The sequence below is a fragment of the Furipterus horrens genome, unplaced genomic scaffold, assembly GCF_987537825.1.
Source record: "Furipterus horrens unplaced genomic scaffold, mFurHor1.1.pri manual_scaffold_9, whole genome shotgun sequence".
NCBI lineage: Eukaryota > Metazoa > Chordata > Mammalia > Chiroptera > Furipteridae > Furipterus > Furipterus horrens.
In genome coordinates, this window is record NW_028327179.1 from 65114109 (window position 1) to 65134717 (window position 20609).

The 20609-nt window shown below is 39.9% G+C and overlaps 1 protein-coding gene and 1 non-coding gene across 2 annotated transcripts; one reads left to right on the forward strand and one right to left on the reverse strand.

Annotated features, from left to right (window-relative positions):
• Positions 1-18417: 18417 nt before the first annotated feature.
• LOC150001868 (homeobox protein NANOG-like) lies at positions 18418-19401 on the reverse strand. Its single transcript, XM_090286891.1, has one exon. It carries the CDS (start codon positions 19399-19401, stop codon positions 18418-18420), a length of 984 nt encoding a protein of 327 aa, XP_090143017.1.
• Positions 19402-19913: 512 nt separating this feature from the next.
• On the forward strand, positions 19914-20043 carry LOC150001869 (small nucleolar RNA SNORA31). The gene has a single exon (XR_016513213.1). It is a non-coding gene; the product is annotated as a small nucleolar RNA SNORA31 (small nucleolar RNA).
• Positions 20044-20609: the final 566 nt, after the last annotated feature.

The following is a 20609-nucleotide window of genomic DNA, read 5'->3' on the forward strand; positions in this document are numbered from 1 at the left end:
ATAGTATTAACATTAAAATAATACAATAAATAATAATACAAGAATAAATCTGTCTTGAATACTTACAACTATAAATCTTTGTGCCATCCTGTATGTATAATTAATTTAATCACAAAATTAATAATTCAACCATAAAACAACAACCAAAAGAATGAAGACAAATAACTTATTTAAACTGAACAATCAAAACCTTTAAATAGATGTGCACACAGGCATTATAAAAGTTATGGTTACTTTTTCATGTTATATTGGCCAATTATTTTTGTTAAACAAATGCAAGCACTTTTTACCAGAAGATATAAAATTACCTTTACTACCCTTCTTTTCTTACAGCAGTACATTTACTGTTATTAAGTATTTTTCATGAAAAGGAATATTTATTCCCCCATATATCCACATTATATCTTTTCTCAGAAGTAAGCATTAGCGTATTGGCTTGATCCATAGAAACATAAATAAGTTTGAATAGAAGTGTGAGTCCTCTATTATTTCACCACTGCAACTAGATGTGGTATTTTGGAGTATCGAGATACCTTATACGTGTATTACAAATTAGCTTTATTTCTACAGTTTGTACTTTTGCTTGACTATTGCTTGGGAAGTTCACTAGTGAATACTATTCATCACTTTTGTGATCTTGGTCTGATCTAAGCCTCATTTCTCTACATCATCTGAGGCAGTTTTTAGGTATTTAAACACATTGTCTTGTTTAACCCTTAAAACAGGTTCATAAAGTAGGCATTATTCCATGTTATAAATGTGGAAACTATGTCTTGCAGAGATTAGATAATCTAGTTGAGGTTACCTATCCATCAGGTGACAGGCAGACTCCAAGTTAATCTCTGAATGACTATATTATATTTATTTGGTGCTTTGAGGGTATTTTTTTAGATGCAGATACTTAGGTTTTCTTAGACTACGTTTACATGTGACTAAGAATGGACTATTTTAGAGGACTTGGAAATGAGTATTTAGTAATCATGTTCTTTAATTAATTGTTTTAGTATTTTAATATTCTGTTTAGATTGTTAAAATGCTGCATAAACTATTGACATTTTCAAGGCAGATTTTTGATAGAGATTCAATCTGTCTCCATATTGATTAAAATGATCACTTCTAATACAGGTTCCAAGATGGCAGAGGAGTAAGTGGAAGCTACACTACCCTCTTCCCAGGATCAGTATGGATTTACAAATTAATTTTGGAGAAATCATCTGGAATAACCAACCGAACACTAGCTGTAGGAAGTCTTATAACCATGGAGAGACAGAAAAGGCTGCTACATCACAACGTGACCGGTAGGGAGTGCAGAGACACAGAAGGGCTCGCTGGGCTCCCACAAATGGCAGCTGAAAGGACTGAGAAACAGTTCAGCAGCTGGGGGTTCCCCATGAGAAGGACAGGGCCTAAACCCCCAGCTGGGCTTCCAAGCCTACAGCAACAGAGTGGAAAGTAAAACAGTATCCAGCTGTGAAAAGCGAAATATCACAGGGTTTCTTGCTAGCCAAAGAGAAACAGCTGGAAAAAAAGAGCTTTTAAGTGGATCACATACAAAAATATTTTGGCCCCTACTTAACCTCGACTCAAGCAGAGGGAACGCAGAGAGGACTAGAGGTGCTTGGGGAGAGTTTGGTGTGGTGGCTTTAAGGGGAGAACTAGGGGAGCAGCCGACCAGGTTCCAGTGCTGACTCATCCCCAGTACTGCAGGCAGGTCATTCCCTTCCAAGTGGCATTAGCCTGAGGGGAAGCAAAAGCCCTGCCAACAGGAATTAAGCTACCACACCCTCCGTCCTTAAGCCTGATGGCTAATTACAGATTGAATAGATTAACAACTAAAGGAGACAGAAAAAGGCAGTAGATCGTGGAAGTCTCCAACAGGCTGCCTAGGGCCAAACTGGTACACGATCTGACGCCGCCAGGGGCATATCCAGGAAGTGCAGATCAATCTAAGAAGCAGCAACAAACAATAAGAGTCACAAAAATAGGGATACAGAGAAACAACCCCCCATAAAAAGGAAAGGTAGAATCCCCAGAAAGAGTGCTAAATGAAATAGCAGGGAGCAAACTATCAGAAATGGAATTCAAAACATGGATTATGGAGAAGTTCAATGAACTCAGCGGAAACTACAAAGAACTCCAGGGAAACTAAAAGAAAGCTATCAATAAGAGCCAGGAGGAAATGAAGAATACAATCTCTGAATTGAAGAACACAGTAGAAGGCATTAAAAGAAGGCTAGAGGAAGCAGAAGATCGTATCAGTGAGCTGGAGGACAACTTAGACAAAAAAATCCCAGACAATTCAACAAAATGAAAAAAGACTGAACAAGAATTAAAGAGATTCTAAGACAGCTGCAGGACAACATGAAAAGTAATAATATTTGTATCGTAGAAATACCAGAAGGAGAAGAAGAAGAGCAAGGGATAGAAAACATCTTCAAAAAACTAATGACAGAAAACTTCCCTAACATGATTAGAGAAAGAGTCAGTCAAGTCCAAGAATCACATGGGGTCCCAATGAAGATGAACCCCAGCAGGTCCAATTTAAGACACATCATAATTAAAATGGAAACATTCAAAGACAAAGAGAGAATCCTAAAAGCAGCAAGAGAGAAACAACTAATAACATACAAGGGAGCTCCAATAAGGCTATCATCAGATTTCTCAGCAGAAACACTACAATCCAGAAGGCAATGGCAAAAAATATTCCAAGCAGTGAAAAACAAAGGCCTAGGATGAAGAATACTCTACCCAGCAAGGCTCTCATTCAAAATAGAAGGTGAAATAAGGAGTTTGCAAGACAAAAGAAGGCAAAAAGAATTCATCTCCACCAAACCAGTATTGCAAGAGATCTAAAGGGTCTGCTTTAAGAAGAGGAAAAAACAGAGAGAGACAGACAGAAACACAAGTACAAATGGGGAAAATGACAATGAATAAATACCTATCAGTAATAACCTTAAATGTAAGTGGATTAAAGGCTCCAATCAAAAGACATAAGGTAGTTGAATGGATTAGAAAGCATGACCCACATATATTCTGTCTACAAGAGACCCACCTTAGAACAAAAGATCTACAAAGACTGAAAGTGAAGGGATGGAAAAAAGTATTTCAAGCAAATGAACATTAAAAAAAAGATGTGGTAGCAATACTTTTATCAGACAAAACATTTTTCACAGCAAAGGCCATAAAAAGAGACAAAGAAGGACATTTCATAATACTTAAGAGAAAAATTCATCAAGAAGACATAACCATTGTAAACATATATGCACCCAACTTAGGAGCACCCAAATATGTAAGGAAAATTTTGAAGATTCCAGAAAAGATATAGACAGCAACACACTCATAGAAGGAGAGTATAACACCCCATTGTCAACAATGGACAGGGGAGGAAGATGGCGGAGGAGTGAGCAAAGGCTGCGCTTTCTGGCTCCTGAGACTCATCTGGATGTTAGACTAATTGCAGACAGAACATCTCATTGAGCATCTGGACACTGGCAGGAGTTGATCCTTGGCACTGCTGGATTAGAGAAAACCATCTCGGAATGACCTGTTTGGTGAGGATAGCGGAGGAAAAAGGGACAAGACGGAATTTCTGACTGGGGTGGCTACCTGAGCTGTGACTGGAAGTACACAAAGGCTTTTCAGGGACCACAGGCTTCCCCAGAGAGGAATCAGGAGGAGAGCGGATCTCTGCCCACTGGCAGAGACAGGACTCAACCAGGTGGCATTGGCATTGAAAGACAAGGAGCAGCCTACTGCTGTACATGTGAGAACGTGATTTTCCTTCATATTTTTCTCTTGTGAACTGCAAAGAGGGAAGGAAAGGTTGAGGGTTAGAGGACATTCTTGAGGAGCACAGGCGCAGTACTGTGCTTGCCCACACCGAATCCTCCCCCTGGGTCGCGCAGGCGCGCATAGGGAAGTGCCCTCATTCACTGGCCCAGGTGCACAGGGATGTGCGTCCAGTTGCCCCTCGGACACACCCCAGCAGACATAAGATCAGTGCCCCAACGGGCACAAGGAGGGCCTGCTAGACACGCAGAGGACCGTGCACAGACACCCTTGGCCATCTCCAGTGGGTGCCATGTCGGAACGCAGTCCTCTTGCTCAGGCTCTGCTCTTGCCTGCCCAGGCAGGTGCCGAAAAGGATGGGTGGCTACGGTGCAGGAACAGTGGGCGGGAATGGGGTGGGAACGGTGGGAGGCAGCAGCACGGGAATGGCATGGTGGGTGGCAGTAGCGTGGGAACAGCAGGTGGCAAGGACTCACAGAGGCTCACTTCCACTGTGCACAAGTCACCTGGGCCCCGCCCAAAGAGGCCAGAGACCAACTCCCCTGGAGCACAGCTCAGCAGGCCTGAGGCTGGTGCTCAGGCCACCTTGTGTGCACACAGGCACGCGTGCAAAAGTACCTCTGCTGGCTCCAGCAGGCACCAAAGGAACGTGCTGCTGACCATGGGAGCACATCGCTACTGCAATAAAAAGTAGCCTCTGGCCTGCTTCATTAGACCAGCTGTGGATGCAGAAAAAGAAGACAACACACAAAGGCTGAACTGAGTATAAACTTTCCTTTTATATATTTTTTAAATTTTTATTTCTATTTTAGTTTTTTGTGTTTTTTTGTTTTTGTTTATTTATTTGTATTTTATTTTATTTTAATTTTTTTAAATATCTTATTTTTAATTGTAAATTTATTAATTTATTTTTTAAATTTATTTTAATCTTACTTTTTTGTTTTAATTTTTTTCCTTAAGAACCTATATCTTTCATTTGTTTCATATAATCTCTCCTCATCCTTCCTCTTAAATTTTTGTTTATTTGTTTGTGTGTCTAGTTTAGCCTATCTTTCACACTAAATAAATATAACTACTATAAAAATCTAATACTATCGTCGTCGGCAGCCGTCCGTCTCGAGAGACGATGGTGTAGCTTCTTAAGAGTCTATCTGCACCGCCGAGAATGGCTGTGCACTCCAACTCGGGAGTGACACGGTATCTGTCTCCTCCCGTGTTGAATCGACATCTTGCGATGACGCTGGAGTGTCCTCTCCAGTGAAGCTGAAGCTACAGAGCCTGGGCAGGGTGATATGGAGGGTCTGCTGTTGCCCATGCAGCAGACCCCCCCTCTCTTCGCAGCTGAAGGATCCAAGGGAAAGACGGAGTCAATACAGCTTGGCTTCAGGTGCGCCGCAGGAGTTGCCGGTGTTGACTACAACGTCAAACCGCCTTAGGGACTCCGGCTCCGGATTTTCTGTCGGGGTTTACTCCCTTAGCCTTTCCCCTGAAGAGGTATGCCGCAAGGCAGCGGAGGTTTTTTGGAGTCAGAGTTTTCCTTCTCTGATGTGCCCTGACTGGAAGATCGAACCAGCGACACTTAGCTCGCAGGCCGACGCTCAATCCACTGAGCCAAACCAGCCAGGGGTAATCTAATACTATACAAACCCACTTTCTTATTATATTCTGCATTGTTCCCCTCCTTTTCTTCTATCGTTATTAACATACAATGTAAATATTACCTACTGTCTTGCATAGTCTTAACAATTATTAATCTATTAATCCCTAATCAAAAATCATATTTTTCCTCCTTAAAAATAACTCTTATCTATTCTTTCTATACTATAAAAGCTCTAATCTCTCTACATTTATGTTAATACTGGCTTGTTGACTGACGATAGTGGGTTAGAGGGTGGGGAATGTTTTTGAGGGTGTAGGTCTCCTGCCTGGGCTGTATGTTTATGTTTTTAACAGCATCTCCAAAAAGTAACTCAAGACAAAGTGGTCAGAGTGACTCTCAATCAACTAGCCAGAGGGAAGATCCTACCAAAGAGCATCTTAAATATAACCAGACAGCATAAACAAATGACATAAAGGGTACCCTAAGAACACCAGGCTCAGGAGATCAAAGAGACTGCACCATGGAAACCCCCTGATCTCCTATAAAGAACCTCATACCACACAGGTGGGAAGTCAAAGCAGACAAATTCAACAAAACAAAAACAAACAAGAAGAATCCAACATGGTAAGATGCAGAAACAACCTCTCAATAAAAAGAAAAGAGGAATCCCCAGAAAGAGAGGTAGATGGAATAGACATAGCCCAAATGTCAGACATGGAATTCAAAACAATGGTGGTGAAGAAGCCCAATATACTCGACAACCTCAAAAACAACTATAACAACCTCCAAGGAAGTTACCAACAGCTCCAAGAAAATTACAGGGAACTTGCAGAGAACTACACCAGCATAAAAAAGGACATAGAAACTATAAACAAGAACCAGGAAGAAATGAAGAACAAAATCTCTGAACTGAAATACACAGTAGAATCAATCAAAAGCAGGCTAAACAAAGCAAAGGATTGGATCAGTGAGCTAGAGGATAATGTAGAAAAACATTCCCAGACAATATAACAAAATAAAAATGATTGAAAAAGTATGAAGGAGATGTAAGGGAATTACAGGATAGCATGAGGAAAAACAACATCAGAGTCATTGGTATTAAAGAGGGAGAAGAGGAACAAGGAATAGAAAAGCTGATAGGAGAAATAATGACAGAAAATTTTCCCAACCTGATGAGAGAAAAAGTTATGTAAGTTCAGGAAGCACAGAGAGTTCCAATGAAAAGGAACAACAACAACAACAACAACAAAAACCCACTCTAAGAAACATCATAATTAAAATGGCAACATTCCAAGACAAAGAGAGAATCTTGTAAACAGCAAGAGAAAAACAGCAAATAACAAGGGAGCTCCTATAAGGCTATCAACTGATATCTCGACAGAAACACTACAAGCCAGAAGGGAATGGTTAAAAATATTTCAAGCAATGAAAAACAAAGGCCTACAACCAAGAATACACTACCCAGCAAGGCTCTCTTTCAAAATGGAAGGTGAAATAAAGAGTTTCTCAGACAAAGGAAGACTAAAAGAATACATCTCCACCAAACCAGCATTTCAAGAGTTGCTAAAGCAAATGTTTAAAAAAAAAAGAAGAAAAAAAAAAAAAAAAAAGGAGAGGAACACAGGTACAAAGAGAAATGAATAAATACATGTCAATAATAACCTTAAATGTAAATGGATTAAATGCTCCAATTAAAAGACATAGGGTAACAGAATGGATAAGAAAACAGGACCTACATATTTGCTGTCTACAAGAAACACACCTCAAAACAAAAGATTTACACAGACTGAAAGTAAAGGGATATAAAAAATATTCCAAGCAAATGGACATGAAAAAAAAGCTGGGGTAGCAGTCCTCATATCAGAAAAAAAAACGGCTTTCAAAGCGAGGGCTGTAAAAAGAGACAAAGAAGGACATTTCATAATACTTAAGAAAACAATCCATCAAGAAGATATATCACTAATAAATATGCACCCAACATAGGAGCACCCAAATACATAAAGAAAATAGTAGAAGACCACCAGAAGCATATTAACAGCAACACATTCATAGTAGGGGACTTTAAAATTTCATTATCAACAATAGACAGATTTTTGAAGCAGAGAAACACCAAGGATATACAAGCATGGAACAACACACTAAACCACATTGACTTAACTGACATATATAGAACTCTCCACCCTAAAGAAGCAAAATATACATTCTTTTCAAATACACATGGGACATTTTCAAAGACAGACCACATGATAAAACACAGAACAAATCTCACCAAATACAAGAAAATCAAAATCATATCAAGCATTTTTTCAGACCACAATGCCTTGAAACTAAAAATCAACCTCAGGGAAAAAAATCAAAGACATCCAAACTAATGGAGAATGAATAACATGCTATTGAATAATGAATGGGTTAACAATGACATCAAAGAAGAAATCAAAAAATTTCTGGAAACTAATGATAATGAACATAAAACAGCCCAAAATCTATGGGACATAGCAAAAGCAGTCCTAAGAGGGATGTTCATAACAATACAGCATATCTGAAAAGGCTAGAAGAATCTCAAATAAAAAATCTAACCCTAAAGCTACAAGAACTAGAACAACAACAAACAAAGCATAAGGCAAGTAGAAGGAAGGAAATCATCAAGATCAGGCAGAATTAAATGACATAGAGACCAAACAAACAATTCAATAGATCAGAAAAACTAGGTGCTGGTTCTTTGAAAAAATAAACAAAATCGACAAGCCTTTAGCCAGGATCATCAAAAAAAAAAAAAAAAAAAAAAAAAAAGAGAGAGAGAGAGAGAGAGAGAGAGAGAGAGAGAGAGAGAGAGAAGATCCAAATAGATGAAATCAGAAATGAAAAAGAGAAATCATGACTGATACCACAGAAATACAAAGGATTGCAAGAAATTACTACAAACAACTGTATGGCAAGAAATTTGACAACCTAAAAGAAATGGACAAATTTCTAGAAACATATAACCTTCCAAAACTGAATCAAGAGGAAGTAGAAAGTCTCAACAGACCAATAAAGAAGAAGGAAATTGAAACTAATCAAAAATCTTCCTGCACACAAAAGCCCTGGACTCTTAAAATTATGTAACATTAAAGAAAGAAATTAAGGAAGATACATATAAATGGAAGCAAGTATCATGTTTGTGGATGGGAAGAATCAACATCATCAAAATGGCCATACTACCCAAAGCAATTTAGAGATTCAATGCAATCTCTATTAAAATACCAATGACATATTTCACAGACATAGAAAAAATACTCCAAAAATTCATATGGAACCAAAAAAGACCCTGAATAACAAAGGCAATCTTGAGATGGAAGAACACAGAAGGCGGAATCACAATACCAGACATCAAACAATACTACAAAGCCACTGTGATCAAAACAGTCTGGTACTGGCATAAGAACAGATATATAGATCAATGGAGCAGAATAGAGAGTCCAGAAATAAATTCAGGAGTATACGGTCAACTGATATTTGATAAAGGAGGAAGGAACATAAAATGGAGTGAGAAGAGCCTCTATATCAAATGATGCTGGGAGAACTGGACAGGGACGTGCAAAAAAATGAAACTAGACCACCAACTTACACCACACATGAGAATAAACTCAAGATGGATCAAAGACTTAAATGTAAGCCGTGACACCATAAACGTCGAAGAGGAAAACATAGGCAGGAAAATTTCAGATATCGCACGTAACAGTATTTTCACGGATACATCTCCTAAGACGAAAGAAATAAAGGAAAAAATAAACAAATGGGACTGCATCAAACTAAAGAGTTTCTGCTTAGCAAAAGAAAACATCAGCAAGATGAAAAGGAAACCAACCATATGGGAGAACATATTTGCCAATAATATCTCAGATAGAAGACTGATCTACAAAATATATAAAGAGCTGATATGACTCAACATAATAAAAACAGGCAACCCAATTAAAAAATGGGCAAAGGACCCGAACAAGCACTTCTCCAAAGAAGACATAAAGAAGTCCATATATACATGAAAAAATGCTCAACATCACTAGCCATGAGAGAGATGCAAATGAAAAACACAATGAGATACCACTTTACACCAGTCAAAATTGCCACCAGCAACAAATCAACAAATAAGAAGTGCTGGCGAGGATGTGGAGAATGTGAAACATTGCACTGATGGTGGGAATGCAGACTGGAGCATCCACTATGGAAAACAGTATGGAATTACCTCAAAAAACTAAAAATGGAGCTGCCTTTTGAACCAGCGATTCCACTGCAAGGATTATACCCAAAAAATCCTAAAACCCTAATTCAAAAGAACTTACGTACCCCTATGTTCATAGCAGCCCTGTTTACAATATCTAAGTGCTGGAAACAGCCTAAGTGCCCATCCGTAGATGAGTGGATCAAAAAACTGTGGTACATTTACACAATGGAATACTATGCAGCAGAAAGAAAGAAGGAACTCCTGCCATTTGTGACAACATGGATGGAACCAGAGAGATTATGCTTAGTGAAATAAGCCAGGCAAAGAAAAAATATACCATATGATATCCCCTAATACAGGAAAGTAAAGAACAACATAAACAAACAAACTAAACAGAACAAAAAGCAGAATAACAGACAATAGGGGGGAGGGGGAGGGAGAGAATTGGGATAAGTAAGGGAAGGGTTTAGTCAAGGAATGTTTATAAATGACTCATGGGCATGGATATTGGGAGAGATATGATTGTTCAAGACGAGGTGGGCTGGTTGGAGGGGGAGAAATGGGGGGGAAATGGGACAACTGTAATTGAAAAACCAAAAAATGAAATTAAAAAAAATCATTGGGAGATCCAAGATGGTGGAGGAGTAAGTGGAAGCTACACTAACTTCTCCCAGGCCCATTCTGGGTTTACAACTTAATTTTGGAGGAATCATATGGAATAACCAACTGAACACTAGCTGGAGAGAAGTCTTATAACCACGGAGAGACAGAAAAGGCCACTACATCACAACGTGACCGGTAGAAAGTGCGGAGATGCAAACGGGATGGCTGGGCTCCCTCAGGTGGCAATTGAAGGGACTGAGAAACAACTCAGCAGCCAGGGGTTCCTCCTGAGAAAGGCAGGGTCTAAACCCCCAGCTGGACTTCCCAGCCTACAGTAACAGAACAGAAAGTAAAATAGTATCCAGCTGAGAAAAGGGAAAAGCCACAGTGTTTCTTGCTAGCCAGAGAGAAACAGCTGGAGGAAAAGAGCTCTTAGCAAATCCCATACAAAAACATTTTGGCCCCACTTACCCTAGACTCAAACAGATGGAAGGCAGAGAGGACTAGAGATGCTTGGGAAGAACTGGGGGAGCAGCTGAATGGGTCCCAGTGCTGACTCATTCCAAGTACTATAGGCAGACCATTCCCCTCCAAGTGGCGTCAGCCTGAGGGGAAGCAAAAGTCCCACTTGCAGGAATTAAGCTGCCACACCCTCGGTCCTTAAGCCTGACAGCTAATCACTGATTGAGTAGATTAACAACTAAAGATGCCAGACAAAGGCAGTAGATCCCTGGTAGCCTCCAACAGACAGCGTAGGTCCAGACTGGTACAGGATCTGACACCACGAGGGACAGACCCAGGAAGTGCAGATCAATCTAAGAAGCAGCAACAAACAATAAGAGTCACAAAAATGGGGATACAGAGAAACAACCCCCCATCAAAAGGAAAGGTAGAATCCCCAGAAAGAGTGCTAAATGAAATAGAGGGAAGTAAACTATCAGATACGGAATTCAAAACATGGATTATCAGGAAGATCAATGAGCTCAGCGAGCTCAAGGAAAACTACAAAGAACTCTAGGGAAACTACAAGGAACCCCAGAAAAACTACAAGGAACTTACTGAGAATTACACCAGCATGAAAAAGGACATAGAAGCTATCAGTAAGAGCCAGGAGGAAATGAAGAATATAATTTCTGAATTGAAGAACACAGTAGAAGGAATTAAAAGCAGGCTAGAGGAAGCAGAAGATCATATCAGAGAGCTGGAGGACAACTTAGACAAAAACTCCCAGACAGTGTAACAAAATGAAAGAAGACTGAACAAGAATGAAGAGGTTTTAAGACAGCTGCAGGACAACATAAAACATAATAATATCTGTATCATAGGAATTCCATAAAGAGAAGAAGAGCAAGGTATAGACAACCTGTTTGAAAAAGTAATGACAGAAATCTTCCCTAACTTAATGAGAGAAAGAATCATGAAAGTTCAGAAAGCACAGAGGGTTCCAATGAAGATGAACCCCAACAGGCCCACTTCAAGACACATCATAATTAAAATGGCAACATTGAAAGACAAAGAGAGAATCCTAAAAGCAGAAACAGAGAAACAGCTAATAACATATAAGGGAGCTCCAATAAGGCTATCATCTGATTTCTCAACAGAAACACTACAAGCCAGAAGGGAATGGCAAAAAATATTCCAAGCAATGAAAAACAAATGCCTACAACCAAGAATACTCTACCCAGCAAGGCTCTCATTCAAAATGGAAGGTGAAATAAGAAGTTTCCCAGACAAAGGAAGACAAAAAGAATACATTTTCAACAAACCAGCATTGCAAGAGATGCTAAAGGGTCTGCTCTAAGAAGATGAAGAAACAGAGAGAGATAGAGAGAAACACAAGTATGAAGGGGGAAGATGACAATGAATAAGTACCTATCATTAAACTATGTCTGTGGTGTCATCAGAGATGTTTAATTTACAGGCAAGAAGAATGTCAAATGCCTTGCAACTAGATGTCTTTTCATTAAGACAGTCTTAGAGATTTAGTGATTTGTTTGTGGGTTATGTTACATAAATTAACATTTGTTTTCTGTTTCAAAGGGCATAGGCCTATAATCTCATTACCTGAGTGATTGTCTGTATGTATAAGCCTCACTTAATCCTGTCTGCATCGCTGCCTCCAAACTCAATGGTTTGGCTGAACTAAGTGGCTGGGTTGGTGAAGAATGGGGTGGTCTGTGGGCTTCACTTTAAAACTGGTTTCTTTTTTCTATCCTAATGCCTTGGACAGAAAGGGCCCAGAGGTCTGAGAGGGGGGATACCTAAAATATTTTCCTTGGCCCAAACTAAGTGTAATGGGCAAAAGGGTTCTGGACAGGTGAGCTGTGCCTGGCATACCTTCCTCCAAAGAAGCCCTTTTTTTCCTTGACGTGGAACATTGAAAAATTAATCCCTGCTTTTTGTCATTGAGTGGTTATGGATTGAATGATGTCTTTTAACCCTGTTGCCAAATCTGTTGTCCCCAGAATACAAGGATGCAAGCACGTTGTTGTCTGGGGACATCCAACTGACCTGGAGTCTGCACGATCCTTCTCTATGTGGGAAGGCCACTCCCCCTCCACACCCCAATCTTATTAGGGATTTCTGGACCCAAGTGTAGGTAGGATGATGACCATATCCAGGTTGAAGCAGCTAGATAGAGGAGCTCGAGACCTTCGCCCATATTTCTTTATAAGATTATAAAGGGTTAAATCTGAGGGGGGGTTGTTATTTTTATTGTTAAAAAATTAATTCATTAATTATCTAAAATAAAAAAGAATAATATATGAAAGGGTGAAGCCAGAGAACTTGTATGTACGACCCATGGGCACGGATGGGGTGGGGGAGAGGCTTGCTGGGGGAGGGGCGGTGCTCGGTAGAGGGAAAAAAGGGGGGGAATTGGAACTATTGTAACAATATAATCAATAAATTATACTTAAACGATCATTTAGTAACTTAGTACAATAGTCTAGATCAAAGAGAGATTATTGTGACTTGATGGAGGAGGAATGGTGGAGGAATAGGTGAGGAGTCGTTGCATTGTGTATATATTTTGAAGGAAGAATCAAGATTTGCTGATATCAAAGTAAAATTCTTGTAGAAAAATCATAATTATTTAGTCAAAGCAAGCAATTTTAAATTGATTCACTGAGAATACTGCTCACATTCAAAATCTGTATTTCTTTAACTTGAATGCTTCCGCCATCTTCCTGATTGTAACATTTTCTATTTGACCAAAGTAATGCTGCCTAAAAAATTTTCACTCAGCCTTCATTTATACCAAGAATGCATAATCAACATCTTAGATACTGCACTATATATTTATAGAACACTGTATATCAATTTTTATTTTAGCAAACTCTGCTGTGTTTGGTTATTTTTAGTTAATGAAGTCATCTAAAGCTCCATTATCCGCAAGAAAGAATCTGCTCTTTTGATGACGTTTTAACTAATTTGAGCATTTATATTCACACACACATTAAAGACATACTGTATTATTAGGGTAGGTGATTCTACCAATTTAAGAAAGATGAAATGGCAATTGGAAAATATGCAAATGAGTGTTTATACTTAATGCATCTGGAAAAAGGTTTGTCTTGAATCATTAAACTTTGTGTATTATCTCACATCACTACATATTTCTTATGTTCTGTTTCCTTTAACTCGAAGTAGAATAAAAAAAATATCTTCCTCATAGAATAATAAATCTCTTATTCCAGTTATAGTGATATATGCATTAGTATTATACATTTAATAACATTAATTATATGCATATATTTTAAATCCTGTACCTTGGTGTTATATCAGGATGACCATAGCCAAGATCCCTGCCTCTGCATGCAGATATTTTTCCAGCTCATCCTTATGTAAGAGAGTACCTGAGTGTGCAAGTGCCATGCTCTCTCTCAGTTCTTGGCCCTGTACCACTTCTGTTTAATTTCATATATATCTATATGAGCCCCTGTTTTTCAGGTGGCATGAATGATTTGTTACTGTTTTTCCTATCACCACAAGACTAAAGTCAGACCCTGTGTTCCTGTCTTGACTGCAAGAATTCCCTCACCAACATTCCATTGTCATTTTTCAGTCTCACCAAATCCAAAGTTAACTTCCTTGGAGCTGAGCTCCTTTGGTACACTTAGGGAATTAAAACTGCAGAGTTGACTATTTCTTCATGTAGTCTCAAATTGGAAAGTAATCAGTTCTCTTGTGGATATGTTTGGAAATAATGAGACTTTTGGGTGGAGCTGTTTGGTAATCCAAGGCTTAGAAGAGAGGTTTGGATTGGGTATTGAGATTTCAGATTCATAAATCTATAGCTGCTTGAAATTATGGGATAGAATGGGACCTCCAAGGAATGTGTGTGGGAGAAAATAGTGTCTGGTATTGAACCTCAGTGACATTACTGTATGAAGCGCAAGTGGAAGAAGAGAAGTCATCCAAAGCAGCTGAGTAGTGAGCCAGGCCAAAAAATCAGGGATGAGAACCATGCAGACAGGCTGGAGAAAATGTTAGGAAGTGTGTAGTTATTGATGTTAAATGTTACAGGAGAACAGATAATACAAGTATTTAAAATAATAGCTTGAACTTGATAATTATAATATCTTTTGCAAGAACAGTTTCAGTGGTGTTCTAAAGATAGAAGACAGATTTTAGTGAATTAAAGAAAAAGTAGAACAAAAAATGAAGTGAGAATACAGGTAACTCTTTCTAGAAGCTTGAAAGAGAGAACTAATAATGTGGTAAATAGGAAGAAATGAGGGCATGAGTATTATAGGTCAAAAGCAGGTAGCCCATGGAGAGGGAAGGGTGGGAAGAAAAAGAGAGTAATGCTTCCCCTGGGGAAGTATTGAGACTCGGAGCCCTGTGCAGGCCAGGTAAAGAAAATGAAGCCTTTAAGACCTGACCGGAAAACTAGGAAAGCTGGGTACATATGTGCCTAGATGCTATAGTCAGTGGACCCCTGTGGGAATTGGGCCATGAGAAAATGCTTATGTTCTTTGAAGCTTGCCCTGTTCTTTTGCCTTGCTTGATTGCTTTTTTATACCAGAAGCAAAGATTTTAACTTCACTCAAAATGAACTCACCCTCCATAATTTATGGCCATCTGAAGTCTTTGTGTCCAACACACCCTGACCTGAAGAGATCTCAATGTTCCTTCAATTATTATCCCTGAACAATATCTGTTTTTTGTAATCTGCACCATTTAACATTGGTTGATGAGCTTTACATGCATGCTATATGCTCTTAAGCTTACTGCACTCAATAAAAGACCTTAGAGGGAGAAACAAGATGGCGGGGGAGTAAGTGGGAGCTATACTAACCTCCTCCCAGAACTAGTCTGGATTTACAACTTAATTTTGGAGAAATCATCTGGAATAACCAACCGAACACTAGCTGGAGAGAAGTCTTATAACCACGAAGAGAGAGGAAAGGCCGCTACATCACAACATGACCAGTAGAGAGTGTGGAGACGTGGAAGGGCTGGATGGCCTCACACGAGTGGCAGCCGAAGGGACTGAGAAACAGCTCAGCAGTCAGGGATTCCCCCTGAGAAGGGTAGGGTCTAAACCCCCAGCTGAGCTTCCCAGCCTACAGCAACAGAGTGGAAAGTAAAATAGTATCCAGTTGAGAAAAGGGAAAAGCCACAGTGTTTCTTGCTAGCCAGAGAGAAACAGCTGGAGAAAAAGAGCTCTTAAGTGGATCACATACGAAAATATTTCAGCCCCCACTTACCCTGGGCTCCAGCGGAGAGAAGGCAGAGAGGACTGGAGACACTTGGAGAGATTTTGGTGTGGTGGCTTTGAGGGAAGAACTGGGGAAGCATCCGACCGGGTCCCAGTGCTGAGTCATACCCAGTGCTGCAGGCATACCATTCCCCCCCACCCTTCCAAGTGGCGTCAGCCTGAGAGGAAGCAAAAGCCCAGTCTACAGCAATTAAGCTGCCACACACATGGTCCTTAAGCCTGACGGCTAATCACAGATTGAATAGATTAACAACTAAAGAAGCCAGACAAAGGCAGTAGATCCCTGGAAGTCTCCAACAGGCTGCCTAGGCTCAGACTGGTACAGGATCTGATGCCACCAGGGGAAGATCCAGGAAGTGCAGGTTGTTCTAAGAAGCACCAACAAACAATAGGAGTCACAAAAATAGGGAGACAGAGAAACAACCCCCCATCGAAAGGAAAGGTAGAATCCCCAGAAAGAGTGCTAAATGAAACAGAGGGGAGCAAACTATCAGATATGATATTCAAAACATGAATTATGGAGAAGCTCAATGAGCTCAGTGGAAACTACAAAGAACTCCAGAAGAACTACAAGGAACTTACTGAGAATTACACCAGCATGAAAAAGGACATGAAAGCTATCAATAAAAGCCAGGAGGAAATGAAGAATACGATCTCTGAATTGAAGAACACAGTAGAAGGCATTAAAAGCAGGCTAGAGGAAGCAGAAGATCGGATCAGTGAGCCGGAGGACAACTTAGACAAAAACTCCTAGACAGTGCAACAAAACGAAAAAAGACTGAACAAGACTGAAAAGACTCTAAGACAGCTGCAGGATAACATGAAACATAATAATATCTGCATCATAGGAATTCCAGAAGGAGAAGAAGAAGAACAAGGGATAGAAAACCTCTTTGAAAAACTAATGACAGAAAACTTCCCTAACATGAGGAGAGAAAGAGTTACACAAGACCAGGAAGCACAGAGGTTCCCAATGAAGATGAACCCCAACAGGCCCACTTCAAGACACATCATAATTAAAATGGAAACATTCAAAGACAAAGAGAGAATCCTAAAAGCAGCAAGAGAGAAACAACTAATAACATACAAGGGAGCTCCAATAAGACTATCATCAGAGACACTACAAGCCAAAAGGCAATGGCAAAAAATATTCCAAGCAGTGAAAAACAAAGGCCTATGACCAAGAATACGCTACCCAGCAAGGCTCTCATTCAAAATGGAAGGTTAAATAGGGAGTTTCCAAGACAAAAGAAGGCTAAAAGAATACATCTCCACCACAAACCAGCATTGCAAGAGATGCTACAGGGTCTGCTTTAAGAAGATGAAGAAACAGAGAGGAACACGAGTACAAAGGGGGAAAATGACAGTGAATAAGTACTGAAAGAAAGAAGGAACTTCTACCATTTGCAACAACATAAATGGAACTAGAAATAATTATGCTTAGCGAAATAAGCCAGGCAACGAAAGAAAAATACCTTATGCTATCACCTATTACAGGAAACTAATAAACAACACAAACAAATGAGCAAAATTGAACCAGAGGTATGTAAACAAGGAATAAACTAACAGTAACAAAGGGGGAGATGGGAGGGAGAGATGGGGGTAAGAAGAGGAAGGGTCTAGTCAAAGAATATGTATAAATGACCCATGGACATGGACAACTGGGTGGGGACTGAATGTGGGAGAAGGGGGGGCAGGGTGCACGGAAGCAAGAGGGGAAAAAAGTGGGACAACTGTAATGGAAAAACAAACAAAAAAATTTTTTACTGGGGGAAAAAATGAAAATATAAAGAATGGAAATGCAAGTTCAGTGAATATTAGAAGGACAAGGATTTTCCTTCACACTGTATATTTTTCTCCCTATCTGATCCCTCTGGAGTCTGGCATTCTAGAGAAGTAAGTAATGACATAAGTTTCTTTTTTTTTTTTTTTCAGAAAATAGATGATTTATTTATTTGTATTTAAACTTATAAACAAACCAACCAGCCAAACTTGTATTATCATGACACAGCAAAACAAAAAATATCTTTTACAAATACTTGAGTAGTAAACAAATTAGGGGTTGTTCTAAAACAGCAAAAGGGACAGAGGAAATCAGTGAAACATATTATCGTTTAACCATTCACCTGAATTGAGGTTTTTAACGAGCCTCCCAATCCCAAAAAACACGAATAATCTTTTTATCACCTGTCTTTGTACTTTTACTTTCTATTCTTGAGGTTGTGATTCTAGATCCTAGAGTAATCCAAAATAATATTATATCTAATTATCTATAGACACAGACATCTTGCATATGTCGATAGCAGCAAGGCTACAGAAATCTGATTAGATACTTCATACCTCAGCCCTACTCCTCCAAATGGGCATAAAAAGAATGAGAAGCAGCATATCAAGGTAGAGATACATAGAAAAATCCTAGGAGGAAAAAAAAAATCCTTGGATACAACTACTGCCCAAATTGAGATTGAATACACCCATGGTCACACTGAATGTTCATGGCTATATGTTTGTGGAGTCGGGAGTCCTGGAGTAATCTTGGAATAAATCCATGGTTTGCTGGGTACTGTAATACTTAGGGATTTGCAGTATTGCCTCATAGCTTTCCCCAGCAGTTTCCAAGGTGGCCTCTAAATCACTGATGGGAGTTTGCTGGAACTGGATCTGGGGCTGCAGGGATTCCTCTCCATAACTATAGAACTGATTGTTCCAGCCCTGGTTGTTCCAAGCCTGGTTATTCCAGGCTTGGGGGCACCAGGTCTGACTATTCCAGGAATGGTAGTTCCAAGATGGGCTGCTCCAGGAATGGTTGCTGCAAGATATGTTACTGCAGGTCTGATTGCTCCACATTGAAAGGTTTCCAGAAGCATTCACCATACATCCCTGGTGATGATAAGAAGAGAGGCCCAGGTACTCTGTAGTTGCTGAGCTCGTCTGAGTTACACGGTTGCTATTTTTTGGCCAGCTGTATTTCTGCCACCTCTTACATTTCATTCTCTGGTTCTGGAACCAGGTCTTAATCTGTTTGTAGCTAAGGTTCAGGATGTTGGAAAGTTCTTGCATCTGCTGGAGGCTGAGATATTTCTGTCTCTGAAATCGCTCATTGAGTACACAGAGCTGGGTCTGTGAGAAGACGGTTCTGACCTTCTGTTTCTTGGCCTGGCCTTTCTCCTCGTTCCCTGTACTGTTCTCTACAGAAGTGGGCAGTATGACGTTGGGACTAGTGGAAGAATCAGGGCTGTTCTGAATAAGCAGGTCCATGGAGGAAGGAAGAGGAGAGACAGTCTCTGTGTGGAGTGTCTCAGCAGATGACATTTGCAAGGATGCATAGTTTTCTTCAGGCTCATACATCTCAGGCACTGGTGAAGGTTCCCTAGAATTAGATGCTTCGGGGCAAGGCAGGCTTTGGGGAGAAGCTGAATCCACACTCACGTTGCTTTGCAGTAACACGCACCAACCAGCCCAATCTAGGAAAAGGTCTGACATAAGTTTCTTTGCATAAAACTAATGAGACCAGTTGTTAATAGAGGTTTTTTTTTGTTGTTGTTTGTTTGTTTTTTAACTAAGACTTTGACTGGAATGTCATGCCTGAAGGAGACATGCTTGGGCTTTGGTTGTTACCAAAAAGCCCTGAGGAACTGGGATTGATTTTCAAAGGTAATAAAAGTCCACGGGATAAAAAGCCTGGTACCTTGAATGGATGCGCAATCCATGGCAATCTTTCCAGGGAAGGAATGAAGGTTTTTTTCCTGAAAGATGGCTAGATGGGACCTTAAGGCACAATGGAAAACCAGAAGGACTTGGAAAAGACAGGTGTTTACAGGCAAGGCTGAATGCCAGGTATGTGGTTCTGCTTCTGTGCCTTGAAGGGCACACTGAAGGTCACCCTAAATGTTCCTGTGTAAGTTCCAGCAAAGCGGAACTAAAGGTCATAAGTGATCATTTTCTGCTTTTGTTGTGTTTATGCAAATGAACAAGATATATTAAAAATGGACTTACTGCATCCACTGATAGACCTTGAACAATCTAACGATGTTCTTTTGGTTTGCACTAGGATGCGAAAGAAAAAAATTCCTGCGCCTTCTGTCTGTCTTTGTGGCAGCCCAGATTGAATAGGGGACTACATCTGAAAAAAAAAATGGACTTAATGCAGTCCCTTTAATGACAAAGGAGGGTAATTCTAGGGAGAAAAATTGTGATTCAAGGAAAATCACAATGCTCAGTGGTGGACTGTAAAGTAGTGCAGCTAACCATCTTTAAGGTTTCTTTTCATTTAAAATTTGTTTTCATTTGAAAGTTAAACTATGTCTGTGGCATTATCAAGGATGTTTAATTTACAGACAAGAAGAATGTCAAGTGCCTTGCAACTGGATGTCTTTCCGATAAGACAGTCCTACAGATTTAGAGACTTGTATGTGGGTTATGTTACATAAGTTAATATGTGTTTTCTGTTTTCAAAGAGCATAAGCCTATGATCTCATTGCCTGAGTGATTGTCTGTGTGTATAGGCCTCGCTTAATCCTGTCTGCATCGCTGCCTCCTGAGACTCAATGGTTTGACTGAACCAAGTGGCTGGGTTGGTGAAGAATGGGGTGGTCTGTGGGCTTCACTTTAAAACTGGTTTCTCTTTTCTGTCCTAAAGGCTTGCACAGAAAGAGTCCAGAGGCCTTAGAGGGGGAAACCTAAAATATTTC

Bases quoted from the DNA above. Each gene is read 5' to 3' on its own strand.
- LOC150001868 (XM_090286891.1), bottom strand. From the start codon at position 19,401: ATGTCAGACCTTTTCCTAGATTGGGCTGGTTGGTGCGTGTTACTGCAA.